This window comes from Osmerus mordax, chromosome 9 (genome assembly GCF_038355195.1).
Source record: "Osmerus mordax isolate fOsmMor3 chromosome 9, fOsmMor3.pri, whole genome shotgun sequence".
In the NCBI taxonomy this organism is placed as follows: domain Eukaryota; kingdom Metazoa; phylum Chordata; class Actinopteri; order Osmeriformes; family Osmeridae; genus Osmerus; species Osmerus mordax.
The window spans coordinates 9821195-9836415 of NC_090058.1; the positions used below are offsets into that span (position 1 = coordinate 9821195).

The following is a 15221-nucleotide window of genomic DNA, read 5'->3' on the forward strand; positions in this document are numbered from 1 at the left end:
TAATCCACCACAGTACAGAAGACCTACTGACTCACCGGTTCACACCCTTGTTGCTCTCTATCTCTCTCCATCTGTCACTATCCATCTCTCTCTCTCTCTCACACACACACACACACAGACATAGCGAGCCTAATAAATAAGTCATCACTAAGAATTCTCGTTCTCCACCCATGTATTTGAAAAACGGTTTGCCTCTGGCCAAAAATCAGGGTGTTAAATATTTCCATAAACATCACGGCAGTTTCCCAAAGCTGCATCTCCTAACAGCTCTTAGGAGTGGGAGGCAGAATGCAACAGACTGGCATGTTTACTCATGACACTGCTCAGACAAAATGTCCGCCAGCCAGATATTCAATGAAGAGCAAGATATTCACCACTGTGTGAAAAATGCTGGATTGACATTTGATTGGTACCAGTCAGAAGGGTGACATTTCAGCTATTTTCCACACAGAAAAGAGAGAAAAATACCTTAAAAGGTGAATATGTACATTCATATCGTTGAACATGCCAACTGGGTTGCACGAGTTAGCTCATAGCTTCACAGTGTCAGTGTGCAAAGTCTCCCTGGTATTTCATAGCAAGATGATTTAGTTAACAAATCGAAAGAGATTCATCACATCAAGTTCGTTGATGCATTAGGAAAATCCCAGCTTTTTATCATCACAAACACATGCCTATGCTTGTGTTTGCCAGGGAAAGATAGAGCCCATGCAAAGTCCCTCTGGGCAGTGCCGATAGTGGTGAGCTATGTGGATGGTGACCGCGCAGGTTTACCAGGTCCTAGAAGCCACGGTAAGAGGTGGCGGTTATTTGCATGAGACACGACACTGGACCCACCAAAGCCCGGGTGCTTACATAAACACCATTTGTGTTCATTTGGGTCTCCGATTCATCGGCTTGTGGGACGAGGGTGATTATCCACTTGGCGATATTGTACCGCGCCAATCTCACTCCTGAGCCCCGACACTCTTCTTCTTTTTTTCCAAAATAAAAGTCTTGAGAAGTTCTCATTTATAGAGACTTTTCTTCGTGAAATAAGTATTGTGTTGATTCAGTATTCAGCCCTTGTCTTTAAAAACAGACTGGTGGAAAATTCCTGCTGTGGTCTGAGGGGTTAGATATGTGACAACTGGAGAAGAGATCTATCGTTGTCCCTCACCAACCCTGGCTCGCTCTGAGTCCAGCATGGCCTCACCAGCCCTGGCTCACTGAGCCCAGCATGGCCTCACCAGCCCTGGCTCGCTCTGAGTCCAGCATGGCCTCACCAGCCCTCGCTCGCTCTGAGTCCAGCATGGCCTCACCAGCCCTGGCTCACTCTGAGCCCAGCATGGCCTCACCAGCCCTGGCTCGCTCTGAGTCCAGCATGGCCTCACCAGCCCTGGCTCGCTCTGAGTCCAGCATGGCCTCACCAGCCCTGGCTCACTCTGAGCCCAGCATGGCCTCACCAGCCCTGGCTCGCTCTGAGCCCAGCGTGGCCAGAGTGAGGACACCCCCACCCCCCTCCAGTCATTTGCATGGAACACCATTCCATTTCAGTTTGCATCCAGCCTGAGTAAACATTTAACAGGTGAGCACCTGCATTTGCATCCCTTCCAATGCCCCCCCCTCCCCCCTTCACCCAATCCTCACACACACACACACACACACACACACACACACACACACACACACACACACACACACACACACACACACACACACACACACACACACACACACACACACACACACACAGCTTCAGCACGTCCCTTATGTTTACAACCAAAATCTGTTTCACCCTTAACCAAATGAGGCAAACCTCCTGACCTATCTGGGTTACACGCTTCACTGTGGACTAGTGGACCAGTGAGAGAGACAGAGAGAGAGACAGAGAGAGAGACAGAGAGAGAGAGAGAGAGAGAGAGAGAGAGGGAAAGAGGAGGCCTTTCGCCCTGCGGTGCGACACAGCTAAACTGAGAGAGAAAGTGAGAGAGCGGGTGAGGGAAGGGAGGGGAGACGGAGGAGAGGAAAGAGCTGGAACACTGTGTTCTCAATAAAAGCCATGATTCCCTGCCACCCTTCACAGTGAGGAACATCACAGAGGGCGGGCGGTGCCAGCTAGCCCTCAGGGGGTCTTCTCCTGTCCCTGCTGTTTACTCAACACATTTCAGCTGAGCCTAATGGAGATCATGTGTGGTGGCTGGGCACAGGGGCTACGGCAGGCTATGAGTACCAACCAGGCCACAAGCCGGTACCCTGAGAGGGAGGAGTGGAGGGAAAGTATGCTTGAGGGGGAAAATAGGGATTCCAGCATTGCGGTTATGTGAGTGAGAGGTTGGTTTGTCTAGCCCTGTCCTCCAGAGGGGGCTGTGGAGCAGGGGATGGTTGGCAGCGGGTGGTGGGGGTGGTGGTGGTGGTGGTGGTGGTGGGTGCTTCTCTGGCGTGTGGCCAAGGTGGCGACGCAGTATAAGCCTCATTACGGCGCTGTGATAAGTGTCCAGTCCGCTTTGCTCTGACAGAACGCAGGAGTCTGTCCTCCGCCACAGTTAAGCCAATGCGTTTCCAACCCGCCACAATTAAATGGTGTGTGTGTGTGTGTGTGTGCGCGCGCGTGCGCTCGGAGGGCCACAGGCCGCAGCCGCCAGAATCATCAAGCACCCCCACCCCACCCCTTCCCCCCACCTCCCCCTCCCCTGCCAAACATACCCTCCCCGCTCCACCCTGCAGCCTATGTTTAGTAAAGAGAGAGAGAGAAAGAGAAGGAGAGGGAGAGAAGGGTGGAGAGAGCAAAGGCTTTTTGGGAGTGCGGTAGGAATTAGTGGGCCGACTCCACTTCTCCCGAATCAACAGCAGCTGAAGGCTTGGATTTTCTTTGCGTGAAATCAGATATGCCGCCTGACTCGGATGCCTGGTAGACTGGAAAAAGAAACAGCACCCCCTTCCAACCCCCCCAACCGCCCCTTATCCAAAAAAGAAGAGAATTTCAAACTACAGAAATGTGTTCTTGAAAAAAAGAAGGAGGGGGGGCATAACAGGGGCCATGGAAATTGCAAAGGAACCGATTTCTTACTTTCCTTTTTTTACGTCTGAAAACGGACCGAGTTCTCCAGACGTAGGTGAAATACATTTCAACAAGACTGTGGCACGCAACTTCACCATCCTCCCCCCCTCAGGGGCTGTGGCGTGCAAGTGCTTGCTGTTTTCCCAATACAGGCTGCTTTTTCTCTGCCATCCAAATCCACATTTTACACTATAGTCATGTGGGCACCACAGAGCCTTGAAAGCCAAATACAGAGATATCAGATAAACAAATCAGGACCTTAGGCAGGTGTTTGTGTTTACAAGCAGCAGGTGCTGAGGTGCCCTCACATCTGTTGACGTTGACCGTATTCGTTAGCCTCCCTCGACAAGTTCCTGACGCACAGGGCAGGACAAGGAAATAAGACAAATTCCACAGCAAACATATCTATACTTAATGCCCACTTTGCCCCTCTCCTCTAGTTCAGTGTGCTTGTTAAAGACAACAGTACATGTCCAAACCAGCTGCGTGAACACAGATAAGGCTATAATAGTAGCCCAACAAAAAATTAGTTGCAAAACTCAATACTGTTTTAGCATATTGCTAATAGTAGTGATGCAACTGAACCAATGTAGCTAACAAATATTGTATGAGAGCTGAAATGAAACTGGTGATGCGCCTGTAAGCTAATGCTAAGCACTGGTCTGAAAACCTAATGTCACATTGAATTTTGTTAAATATGACATGCAGGCTGACACTTTGTATGCAGGGGTAGATATAACAAGCCTAACTGTTTTAGCCATTTGTAAAAGTAAAGCAAAGTATAACACTTTTATGCAATGTCAGGCAGGGCTGATTGCCAATTATTGGAGAAACTTTCAACATCTGCTATAAACTTAAATACCTGACAGTGAGGCACCCTGGAGCAAACTTAGCAACCTGGGCATCTGCCAAAGAGAAACTACTGTTGGTGTAGCAAGATAGGCTTAATGAAACAACTATGAAAACAGTCCTAAACTTTATAAATAATTTTACGTTTTACTACATCAGACTGCTTACAGCTAAATGTCTTTTTTTATGGACATGACTGAACACCTAGGGCCCTGTCATACAGATTTTATGGTTTACCGTCCCCTTCTGCGTCCCCATTTGCCCTAAATGGCACCTCTGTGTCCAAGACACTACAGTAGGTGGCAGCATGCAGCAGCTGGCCAGACCAGACCCTCAGCTGAGGAACCCAGGGGGACACACTCCCATGGCCCGGTGTGTCTGTCTAAACAGTCACAGCAGCCATGCCTGCATGCTAGCAGTCACAGTAACCATGCCTGCATGCTAGCAGTCACAGTAGCCATGCCTGCATGCTAGCAGTCACAGCAGCCATGCCTGCATGCTAGCAGTCACAGTAACCATGCCTGCATGCTAGCAGTCACAGTAGCCATGCCTGCATGCTAGCAGTCACAGTAGCCATGCCTGCATGCTAGCAGTCACAGCTGCCCTGTCTGCATACTAGCATGCCTTGGCTCTGAACCTGTTGGGAGGTGTGTTGCTTGGCTCAAGGAAATACGTTAGTGACAGTAACGACAAAGTTGTTCCTGCCAAAGTCTCCGAGAAGGAAACAGCAGAGTCAAACCCCGGAGCGAGATTCCCATTTCCTTTTTGTCGAATAAATTAGGGAATGTGTGCAGTGAAATCTAAGTCAAAACAGCTGGGTTGAGTGTGTTACCTGTGAGATTACCCTTCCAGACAGGTTAGCACTGATAGGCTTGGGACACTCGCACAATGTGCCTTTCACTCATGCACCTATCAGATATATAATACACACTCCATTCTTTTTCTCCTTCGTTCTGTATTTTTTTAATGTCTTTCGGGCTTCATTTATTTGGTCTCTCGCATTCTTTTCATCCCTCCCACCCTCTTTTCTGATTGTGACAGTGTGCTCCATCGTTTCCTGTTCCTAGCCTCTTGGTGGGATTTATAGGCAGTTATACAACAGCAAAACAAGCTGTCAGTGTTTATACAAAGCATCCCTTGCCTATGACAATGCCTGCCTTTCATTCCAATGGGAAAAAAAACTGAATATTGTATGTTAGCCTGCTTTTGCAGAGGTGGCTGGAGGGCTGTGTCGACAGGGAGTTCTTATAACTCCACTCTTGTGCTCAGAGCTGTGGGCTGATGTACTGTCAGTGCTTGATGACTGTTACCGACCAAAAAATGTCTCAGTTCATTACTTTGAGTGAGCTTGACCAAGGCTAGGGACATCTCAAGAAACTTGAGCTCAGCACAGGGGCTAAGGGTGGAGCCTGTGCCATTGCTAGTTTTGTTAGAGGGGAATTTAAGGACGTTCGAACCCCAGTTTATCCCTTGTGTTACCTTGAGTGTTCATTGGTGTGTTAGATGTGACATCAGTACCAACAAGCACACTTACAAAATTCTGTTTCTCTTCTTCTGTGTAGGAACCCCAGATCTGTTCCCCCAGAGGAGCTCCTTCCCCTCCCTGTCCCCGCTGACGGACCCCCGCTTCTCAGACCCCCGCATGCACTACCCCGGGGCCTTCACCTACTCTGCCAACCCATCCACCACTGGCATCGGGGGTCTGAGCGTGACCGGCATGTCGGCCTCCTCCCGCTACCACACCTACTTGCCCCCGCCGTACCCGGGGAACCAGAACCAGAGCAGCCACTTCCAGTCCAACACCTCGCCCTACCACCTGTACTACGGCACTGGCTCTGGCTCCTACCAGTTCAGTATGGTGGCTCCAGGGGGAGCCGGGGGCGAGCGCTCCCCCACCCGCCTGCTCTCGTGCTCGGGGCCAGTGGCCACGGCCGGAGGCAACAGCCTGATGAACCCGGGCCTCAGCAACCAGAGCGAGGGGGTGGAGGCGGACGGCAGCCACAGCAACTCCCCGACGACCATGAGCGCATCTGGACGCATGGATGAGTCTGTGTGGAGGCCCTACTGACTGTCTGGCAGCTAGACCACCAGGAAACGCAGGAGAGAGGGGGCATACCAGGAAAGAAGGAGTTAACAAAAAGATTAATTAAAATAGAAACAAAAATGCTGCATGTTTGTCTTTTTATGTCCGGCAAATCGCTTTATTGCCTTCTACCAAAAGACGTTTACTGTCTGCCATTTCTTTTGTAAGCCTTGGGTATCTCCTGCACTGCCTGTGCCAGGAAATACACTCTTCAAAAGACTCTGAAAGCCATACAGATAGACAATATCATTCTTCTTCAGAAATAACCCAAGAGACCCGAGTACAAACTGTAAATCGAAGTTATGGTACAATTACAAAGCCATAGTAATATATCAGGATAGTTTGAAAAGCAGGTACAAAACGTTTTACCAAAGACACTTGGAGTTTGAGGAAAAAATATGTAACAGATTTGTGCAGCTGATGAACAGAAAATGCAGTTGATATTCCGGCTAATCAGCCGACAAGACCAAAATTAGCCTCATCATCATCCTCATGACAAAGTGACACAAACGTCTCTGGGTGTTACCTGGAGAGCATCCATTGACTATTACCTGAACTGCCTGTGATTGACCAGGGACATCGGGGGTTGACATTTGCTCCACAAGTTAGCGGAACCTTTCTTACAGTAGATATCACTCATATGCAACAGCAGTTGGCTCTTGATGCTAATGTTACATTTTGGGTTTCGATGATGAAGATGACTCAATCCATGACAAACTGTCAAGAGCATTACTCCTCACATAAGGGAGTGTAAAGTTCTCACAGTACGAAAGCATTGCCTTAAATCAAATGTATGATTTTGCTGAGTGATACAACAACCCCAGGAGCAATGCGCATTTTTAAGTAACAACATGGCGCCTTTGTGTGAGAACCTTGTAAATCTGACTCAACCCAGATGTATAAAGAAATTGTCTTCTCTCTCCGGTTGTCGTTGATGCATTTAGTATCTATGCAGTAGAAAAATGGCGGACATTTTGAAGAATGTCAGAGACTAAAGTAGAGGTGTTTTAAAACAGGAACATTTTCTCGTTTTTGTTATTGTTATTTGGACTGTTTTCTTGGGTATATACTGCAGTTATTCTGAACATTTTTTCTGCTAAATTGTTTTAGTATAGTATGTTTGAACTGGATGACATGGTTTACTTTTTGTATTTATTTGAGCCAAATTTGAGGAAACGTTCACTTGTGCCCAAAACATTTACAATTTTTCTCTTTTCTTTTTTGATAGCTATTTTGTTTGTTTGTCTAATATAAAATTGGAATTTGTGTAATATATTGCTTCTAAATTATGAAAAAAAACTAAACTTGTAATGTTATTATTTTGTATTCCAATGTAGCTTTGATGCACTAAAAACTTTTACATTATTCCTTATGAACCACACCCAACATCAATTCCGCCAATTAGATCGAGGCTTTCCTCCTCTACCATCACCTTAGAGCAACATTCAAAGTCTATTACTTTTTGCACTATGTTTAGACATTTCTCATGGGCCATTGTGTATTTTCACAACAACAAAAAAACACACACACAATTTATACAGACTTGCATCAGCTACACACATTCCTGTGCCACAGGTGTGGGTGTGCACGTTCCCACTGTCCTGAGGGTCTTTCCCATGCTGTCACCCACATGATCCCTCCATCCCTGGAGGAAGACAAGGGTAGGGATGAAGATATTGAGAAGTGTGTGTGGGGGGGGGGGTCACCAAAGTAGGATCATCTTACCAACACCAAGGGCTATCTTTGCCTTAACAACAAAAAACTAGCTATTGTTGTGAACAGGACTCTTTGTTGGGATATCTTTGAAGCCTTTATGGTGACAATTTCTCTCCTTTCTGTTGTAATTTACTGGTCATTAGTGTCAGTGGCTCCGGGCCTGACCGAAGATTGATATGTCTGACTAGCTGTCCACCATCTTTGTGTGAGCCCTGCTGAGCCACTTGTGTCATGGTTTCAGATGTCTGGACTTGAGAGCTTTTATTGAGAGATTGGATGGAGGATGGGGCTTTTTAAGGATATATAGATCATCAATAGAAATTACTGTTGATGATCTCATATATGTTACACAATTTAAGTTTTAATCATAAGGATCCTTGCCAATTAACCCCCCCACCCCCTCCAAAGAATTGTCGCTCAGGAAAAAGGAGGTTGTGCTAAAGTAGACCCCTATGCCTTATTTTATTTGTGATAATCAAACGTTAATCAGATTTATGCTGATCTCCTGTAGGGGGATGCTTTTCATTTTCCCAACTGAGTCTCTATATGTCCCTTTGGGGGAGAACAACGATTTATTATGGGTAACAATCATGCAGCTAGAAAAAGCGCATGTGTACCTTAAACACATGTGGCTTTATCACAACCAAAGATTTTCACTTTGCCTGTAGTATCACTTTTAGATTCTGTTATGTGACAAGATATGTTTTGTGGTAGCTTAATTGTCATGGGCTGTCAAACAAAACTTGTGCAACTTGTGAAAAAATGGTTGTGTATTTTTTATTGTATGTCAAATGCAAAAGCACAAGGCTTTTTTACATTTCTTTCTAAAAGAACCTCCTCTTCATTTTGTTATACCATAATGTCAAATCATTTTGCTCTTTCTTTCTTTTATGCTCAAAGCATGTATGTCTACACCTGATATGTTAATTTAAGAATTTCATCACTTAATATTCTTCAAAACTCTCTATTAAGTGCTTGTAAAGTGTGCGGATAATGTAGTTTTTAATCATTTTAATTAAAAAAGACACTTCTCTCACAATTGCTGTGTTTATTATTTATAATGCAGTGTTGTTTTATTATAAAATTGTAGACTACATCTATTTATGAAGTGACAGATTTGAACAAAAGTTAAAAACTGCATCATAACTAATTCTAACTAAGAGTAAGCCATCAAAGCAGGGTCGTCCTCTCAGTCACACCTGCTCTTGCAGACACATACAGTATCTAAGAAATGCCTAAAAGAGGCATTCCAAAGCATTTATGACAAATTCCTCAACAGAATTTGCTTCTCTACAATAACAATTCCATTTGATTATAATTCTCTAATTTGATATTCAATACTCTGAAGTCTGGACTGTAAAGATGTTTAATGGTTAGGAGAGGAGGGTGTTGAAAGTGAAAAGGCTCCATCCATGTGCACATGCTATAATTTTCCTCTGCAAACCTAAACCCAGCCACCTCAGCTGATAAATGAGTATGGAAATGACTGAAACAACTGACAAATTCAAGAATACGGTTCCAATTTATTCCGATCCAGTAAATGATGTTCTACTCCAGTGCCATTTCAGGAATCCGACCCCATAAATGCCATGGATACCGTGGTGCTGTGAGCCTTGTCTCCTCACCTCATTGGCGGTTCCTTACCCATAATCCTCTCTCTTAATTAGCCCCCGGTCTCCCATCAGTACGCCTCTCGCTAGCAAATTACCCACACTTCTCAACTCCTCGCAAATGCCAAACCTGTCAACACGCCGGTACTCAGGGCCTAAATAAAATCGGGCCCAGGAATCTGACACCGCCCTGGCAGCCCCAGTGCAAACTCACACTGGCAAGTCGTCACTTGTTAAAAAACAATAGATGAGGGGGAAAAAGTTTGGAATGTCATGGGGTTCATTTACACTCTGAGGTTTGTCTATTAATTTATGCTGTGCTGAGGGCACCTAATTGGCACATTTGAGGCCCAGCCACAGGATTAAACACTTGAGAGATACTTCCTCATAGGGTGGTCTGCTTTCAGATGACTTATGTGGTTAACCTGAAATACAATACTTACAATCCCTCACTCTTCAACTAATCCCACCTGTTGAGATTCCACAAAAAGGCTCTCGCTCCTACCAGCCTTGCGTTTCTCTCCCGCTCTCCTACAAGTCATATTCTCATTTTAGAAAAGCCATTCTCTCCCTTCCCCACCTCCTCCATTCCCTCCTCTCCTTTCTTCTCCTCCTCCTTGTCTTCTTTCTTTTCACAGTATGGGCTTAGCTGTGAGTCTCTGTCGGGCCTTCTGTGGGGGCAGCCTTGGCAAGACAACAAAGAAGCAGGCTACACGCACGCTACATACACACTGCATTCAATTAACTCTGAACACTCAAAGCATTTCCCCCCCACACACACACGCACACCGACAGACAAGACACACACCGACTCACACAAACAAGCACACACCCACAGGCATTCAGATACAAAACACACGCGCACAGACACAATCCCTGTTGACAGATCTCACACGGGCGGGATTCTCGCAGGGGGCGAGCCGGCCTCAGCACACTGTATGACAGATCCGTCTTAAACGACCCCATCCATTTCCTTTCGTCTCTTCGAAAACGCAAGGTCCCTTTACGCCAAACCCCCTCAGCTTCAGGAAACACAAAGAGAAGATGATAAGCTTTCAATTAGGCCCAGCTTTGAGGAACTTTCCATCTGTCTCCACACACTCGGTGAGGCCGTGTCTGTGTGCTTCACATGTGGAAAGCAGAAGAGCTCCCATCTACATGGGCCTCTGTCGGAGACAAAAGAACAGCAGCGATGGAGACTCTCTGGTCCCACATTTCCTGTTGTCGCTCTTCCAAAAACTGTAACTGTCTTGTAACTGTGAAGCACACACACTAAGAAAAAACACGGGTGTACACACATGCATGCACACACACACACACAGGTCTGATAACTCGGATTAGAGTGAAAAGCTTGATTTATGGATTCGCAGGGTGGCAGGATTTACAGTGTGTGTTCAGTTTTTACACGATCCATCATCCAGCACAACTGTATGCAGGTGTTTTCCAAGGTAATCACACCTGTGGTAACTACTTCCTAAGTGTCCTTGAATAATCCCACCACATCCAACTATTAAATATTTATCTGGTCACTGTACTTCTCCCTGTCCACCCTTATTTAGAGTAAAAAAAAAAACAACAACAATAAAGCATAAAACTTTGTTTTCATTATGTGAGACGGGGACACCCATCTCACATACTGGAAGCTGGAAAGAAATGAACTGAGAGTAATAAAAATGTAGAAAGGGGGAAAAAAAAAGAGGCGTGTTGGCGAAAGTGCAGGATCATTAAAACCCTCTCATTTCTCATGGACACAATATCCCGTGTCGTCTCAGCCCGGCCGGCCGAGGCGGTACCTGCATACGAAACCCATTAGGCTGGGCTCCCGAGTCCCTGACCCTGCCTCCACAGAACCCCGTGAGAAGGAGCGGGCTCAAACCGGTTTGGTTTGGGTGCCTGGCTTTTGTGTACAAGCTGGTCTATTTTCTAACTGAGCTGTTAGTGATGGTGGGAAAGGACGCTGACGTCCAAAATCAGGGTTCCCACAGTTGGACAGATCAAGAGAGGGGTCGAGAGAGAGAGAGAGAGAAAGAGAAGGAAGAGGCCAGGGGCTAGGAAGTCGTGATGCAACCATTCTCACTCTGAGGACCCAAAGCTGTCACAATGATAGGGAGACAGAGGGAAAGAGGAAGGAAGGATTGGAAGAAGAAAAAAAGAGGAAGGACAGTGAGAAAGAAGAAAAGATGGAGAGGAGAGGGGACAGAGAGGGGGAAAGGAAAGATGAAAAAGACACAGATGGTGAGAAAGACCGGGAGGAAAAGAGGGGGTGATGTTAGGAGGACCCAAGTGAAGGTAGTTTCTCAGAGAGGAACTCTACAGAGACCTCTCTCTGGTCCTCTCAATCAGCAGCCAGTTCCCATAGCGGAGCACCTCTCGGAGGAGCCAAACCTCAGCTTCTACCCACAGGAGCACTCAGAATACACTCACAGACCCACAGTCCCATTATCAGACAAGATCTACAAGGCCCCATTAAAGCTCGGGAGAAAGTCTCAGAGTTCACTTCCAAAAAAACATTCAAACCTCCTCCACACAGAGCAGCATTTGTGAGTTCAGGTAGCACCACTGTCCCACAATCCGTACGCACTATTCACTACATTTATATCATCCGCAGAATTGTGGAGGATGATTGACTAAGAATTGAAAGACAAAACAAGTATTAGATTTTTGCATGAGTTCATCAGACTTCATCTTTAAAAAAGGAAACAAGATATGTCTAGGGGAAATAATGAATATTTTTTCTAATTTTACCCTGCAAGATGAGAAATCTGACCTTAATTAACCCTGGCCAAGACTATAACCATGGCTGTGGGGAATCTGGCCAGGACCACAACCACATCTAGACTACAATCTTTCAGATTGGTTTGGGGTTGTTCATTGTGGATGTTATTTGCCCTCCATCCTTGTTACATAATCATCTCACAACTTCATAGATTCTTATTAAACAGCCTCAGCCTAACCCTCATTTCATTAGGCTTTATGAACTACAGAAGCAAAATGTCTTGATACAGAGTGAAAAGTAAATATTTACACAGGCCACAAAACGTAATCATACTTTTATTCAAAAAGTTCAACTTTTGGAACTTTGTTCAAAATGTTGTATTTCAGTTGATGCAGTTCTATGCATGGCCAATACAAACCTTATCACACGCACAGCAAAGATAGAAGCAGTAAACATGTTTCCCAGAAAGGTCACATAAAACATTAACACTAGTAATATTTCCCATACTTATGTCCCTGAGAATCGATACAGACACAGTCCTTTTTCTCACAGAACAAGACTCAATAACATGTTGTGACTACACAAAACAGAAAGTGTTTGCATCATTCGACAGGAAATTAAGACACACTCTTACTCTCTCTCTCTCACTCTCTCTCTCGTGCACACACACATATACACAGCCCTGTGCCAGGCAGCCAGCTTCTTTTGGGGGGCCTTCCTCATCCAATACCAGAGTGGAGAAAGGAGGGGGAAGAGGAGAGAGAGAGGGGGGGGGGGGGGGGGTGGAAGTGCGCAGAGAAAGGGAAATGAGGTTCCCTGTGGACCCAGGTCTCTGTTCACTTCCTGCTGGAGCAGGGAACACGCTCACTCTGCAGTTCACATACACCAGCCTCTCTCTCTTCGGCTCCATCCAGCACTATCTCGCCATCTCTTTTTTTTGCACAAGCCGTGAGTGAAAATTATGCTCGCTTTTAGTCCATTTTGGGTCACGTGGGAAAATCGTGGCCCTCGTTAAAACCGTATGTCCCCTTTCTTTTTTCCCGCCCAGGGTTCGCTGGTGGGGAGCAACAACAATCTAGTTATCTACAGAAGGGCCTGACTCTGCTCAGACTATACTCACTATCCTGTCTGGAGCCAAGTCTGTAGTTTGTATGTGTTCGCCAGGCTTCTCCTCTAGTTGTGGGTGCCACTGGAGGGTGGCCTATCATGTTAACGTCCCTGATCCTTTAATCATGGACGACTCGTTCCAAACCCATCGTCCACCCCGGATAAAACAGGCTTCAACAAAGAGGTCGTTGTAAACAATGACAAGCCACAACACCAAACACGAGGGGCCAGCCTCAATGTTAGCAACAACATCATGGTACTTTGTCCTCCTACTCGATCACGATGACACTCGCAGTCGGCGTCGTCTTCATCGCATTGTCGTCATGGTAGTTCTCAAGTGTGCTCTTTCCTGGTTTCACGACGGGCTGGAGCAGGTACCAGAGGCCCCCCCACTCCCCACTCGGGGTGTGGGGGGGTAGCCTTGTGTTCTATGGCCTGTAGTGCACCGCAAAAAACACTCCCCCGCGTCTGGCAGCCTTAGGCCTCCCAACTTAGTTCTCATGGTTCCCTGGTTGTGCTAGAATGACTGTGCACATCCTCGGGGGGGGGTGCCGCCCACACAGTGTTGTGTTTTCATGCTTAATGGGAGGTCAGATTTCAACAACGCACCTTTTTTTTCCTTTCTGAAGGTGAATGTGTTTCTGCATATATCTATGTGTGTGTGTGTCATCTTCAGACACCAGACACCTTTCCCCCCTTTGTTTTTGCCCATGAGGCAAATGAGGAAAAGATGAAATGGCGTTAGCTCTGCGACGTCTGCTAGAAAGCATTCATATTTAGGAATAATTACTTTTAAGTGTTGAGATCAAACAGCCAGAACGGGACAGGGAACAAAGAGTGCTTGTGGGGGGATGGAAAATGAAGCATTTACACTCAGGGACGGGTAATGAGGGGATTTTCCTAAAAGATGACAGTGAGGAGGAAGATCAGAGAGAGAGAGAGAGAGAGAGAGAGAGAGAGAGAGAGAGAGCAAGAGAGAGAGAGAGAGAAAAAGAAAGAAAGAAATACCAAGAGAGAGAGAAAGAAAAAGAGGAGGAGGAGAGAGATAGGTAACGAGAGAGAGGTAAGAAAATCTTGGACTGAGCGGGGGGGCAATTATATCTGATTCGAGATCTTGGTCTTGGTCAAAAACTCTCAGGCCAACAAGTCACTCTCTCAAAGTGCTAAATTACCATCCACACACACACACACACACACACACACACACACACACACACACACACACACACACACACACACACACAGGTGTCTGGGCTTTCAGAGGCCCTCTGTCTTACCATGGGCTTACACAGCAGACCATGAGAAGACTTGGCCCCAGTGTGTTGGCTAGCACACACACACACACACACACATTATGAGGTGCTGCTGCTTGTCTGGCTCTGCTGAACACTGAGCCAAACCTCACAGCAGGACACAGGCTCGCAGGACCTGGACCAGGACCTGAGTATAAAACCATGATCAGCAGGCATCTAGTCAAGTTTAACCAGTTGTCAAAAAAATGTCATAACCCATAATGCTTTTGAACAATAAACTATTGATTTGAGAGATATAAAAAGGCTTGAACTATGCATCTACATTACTAAGTATCACATCTGAATCCATCTCTGCACTCCCCTAAAAAAGAGCCATTCCACAGTCCATTCCATATTTTGCCAAGGAGTGGCCTGGAGTTCTGTATTTTGTGGTTTTTGGGGAGAAAAAAATACACTTTTCCGGGCGCGCTCCAATTTTCTTTAAATACAACCTTAATTGGTTTGATTTCCTACCTCCGGCCTGGTGGCAGGGGGGTGAGGGGGGTGAGGGGGCAGAGACTCGACCTACTGCAGGCGATCGTCATGCTTGGGTGGCAGAGCAGTCTGGGCCTCCATGCCAGGGCTACCATTCCCCCGTTTAAAAGCTGTTTATGGGCAAACCCTGGAAGCCCATCACTGAAAACTGAAATAAATTCACACAGCAACTTACTCCCACACAAACATGGGTACATGCATACACTTTGCTAGTAACATGTCTGGCCAAATTTGTGTCAGCGAGACTGACTGAAGAGTGCTCTGTACCTACTTATCCGATACACACACACACACACACACACACACACACACA

General features: G+C 46.2%; 1 protein-coding gene across 2 annotated transcripts in view; it reads left to right on the plus strand.

Moving 5' to 3' along the window:
• The window catches only part of runx3 (RUNX family transcription factor 3), a 48444-nt gene extending 41161 nt beyond the window's left edge, over nucleotides 1-7283 (plus strand). For both annotated transcript variants that reach the window (XM_067242872.1, XM_067242873.1), the window contains one exon: nucleotides 5452-7283. In XM_067242872.1, coding sequence (XP_067098973.1) covers nucleotides 5452-5957 — 506 coding nt within the window. In that variant the 3' untranslated portion in view covers nucleotides 5958-7283. The remainder of the gene's footprint in view (nucleotides 1-5451) is intronic.
• Nucleotides 7284-15221: the final 7938 nt, after the last annotated feature.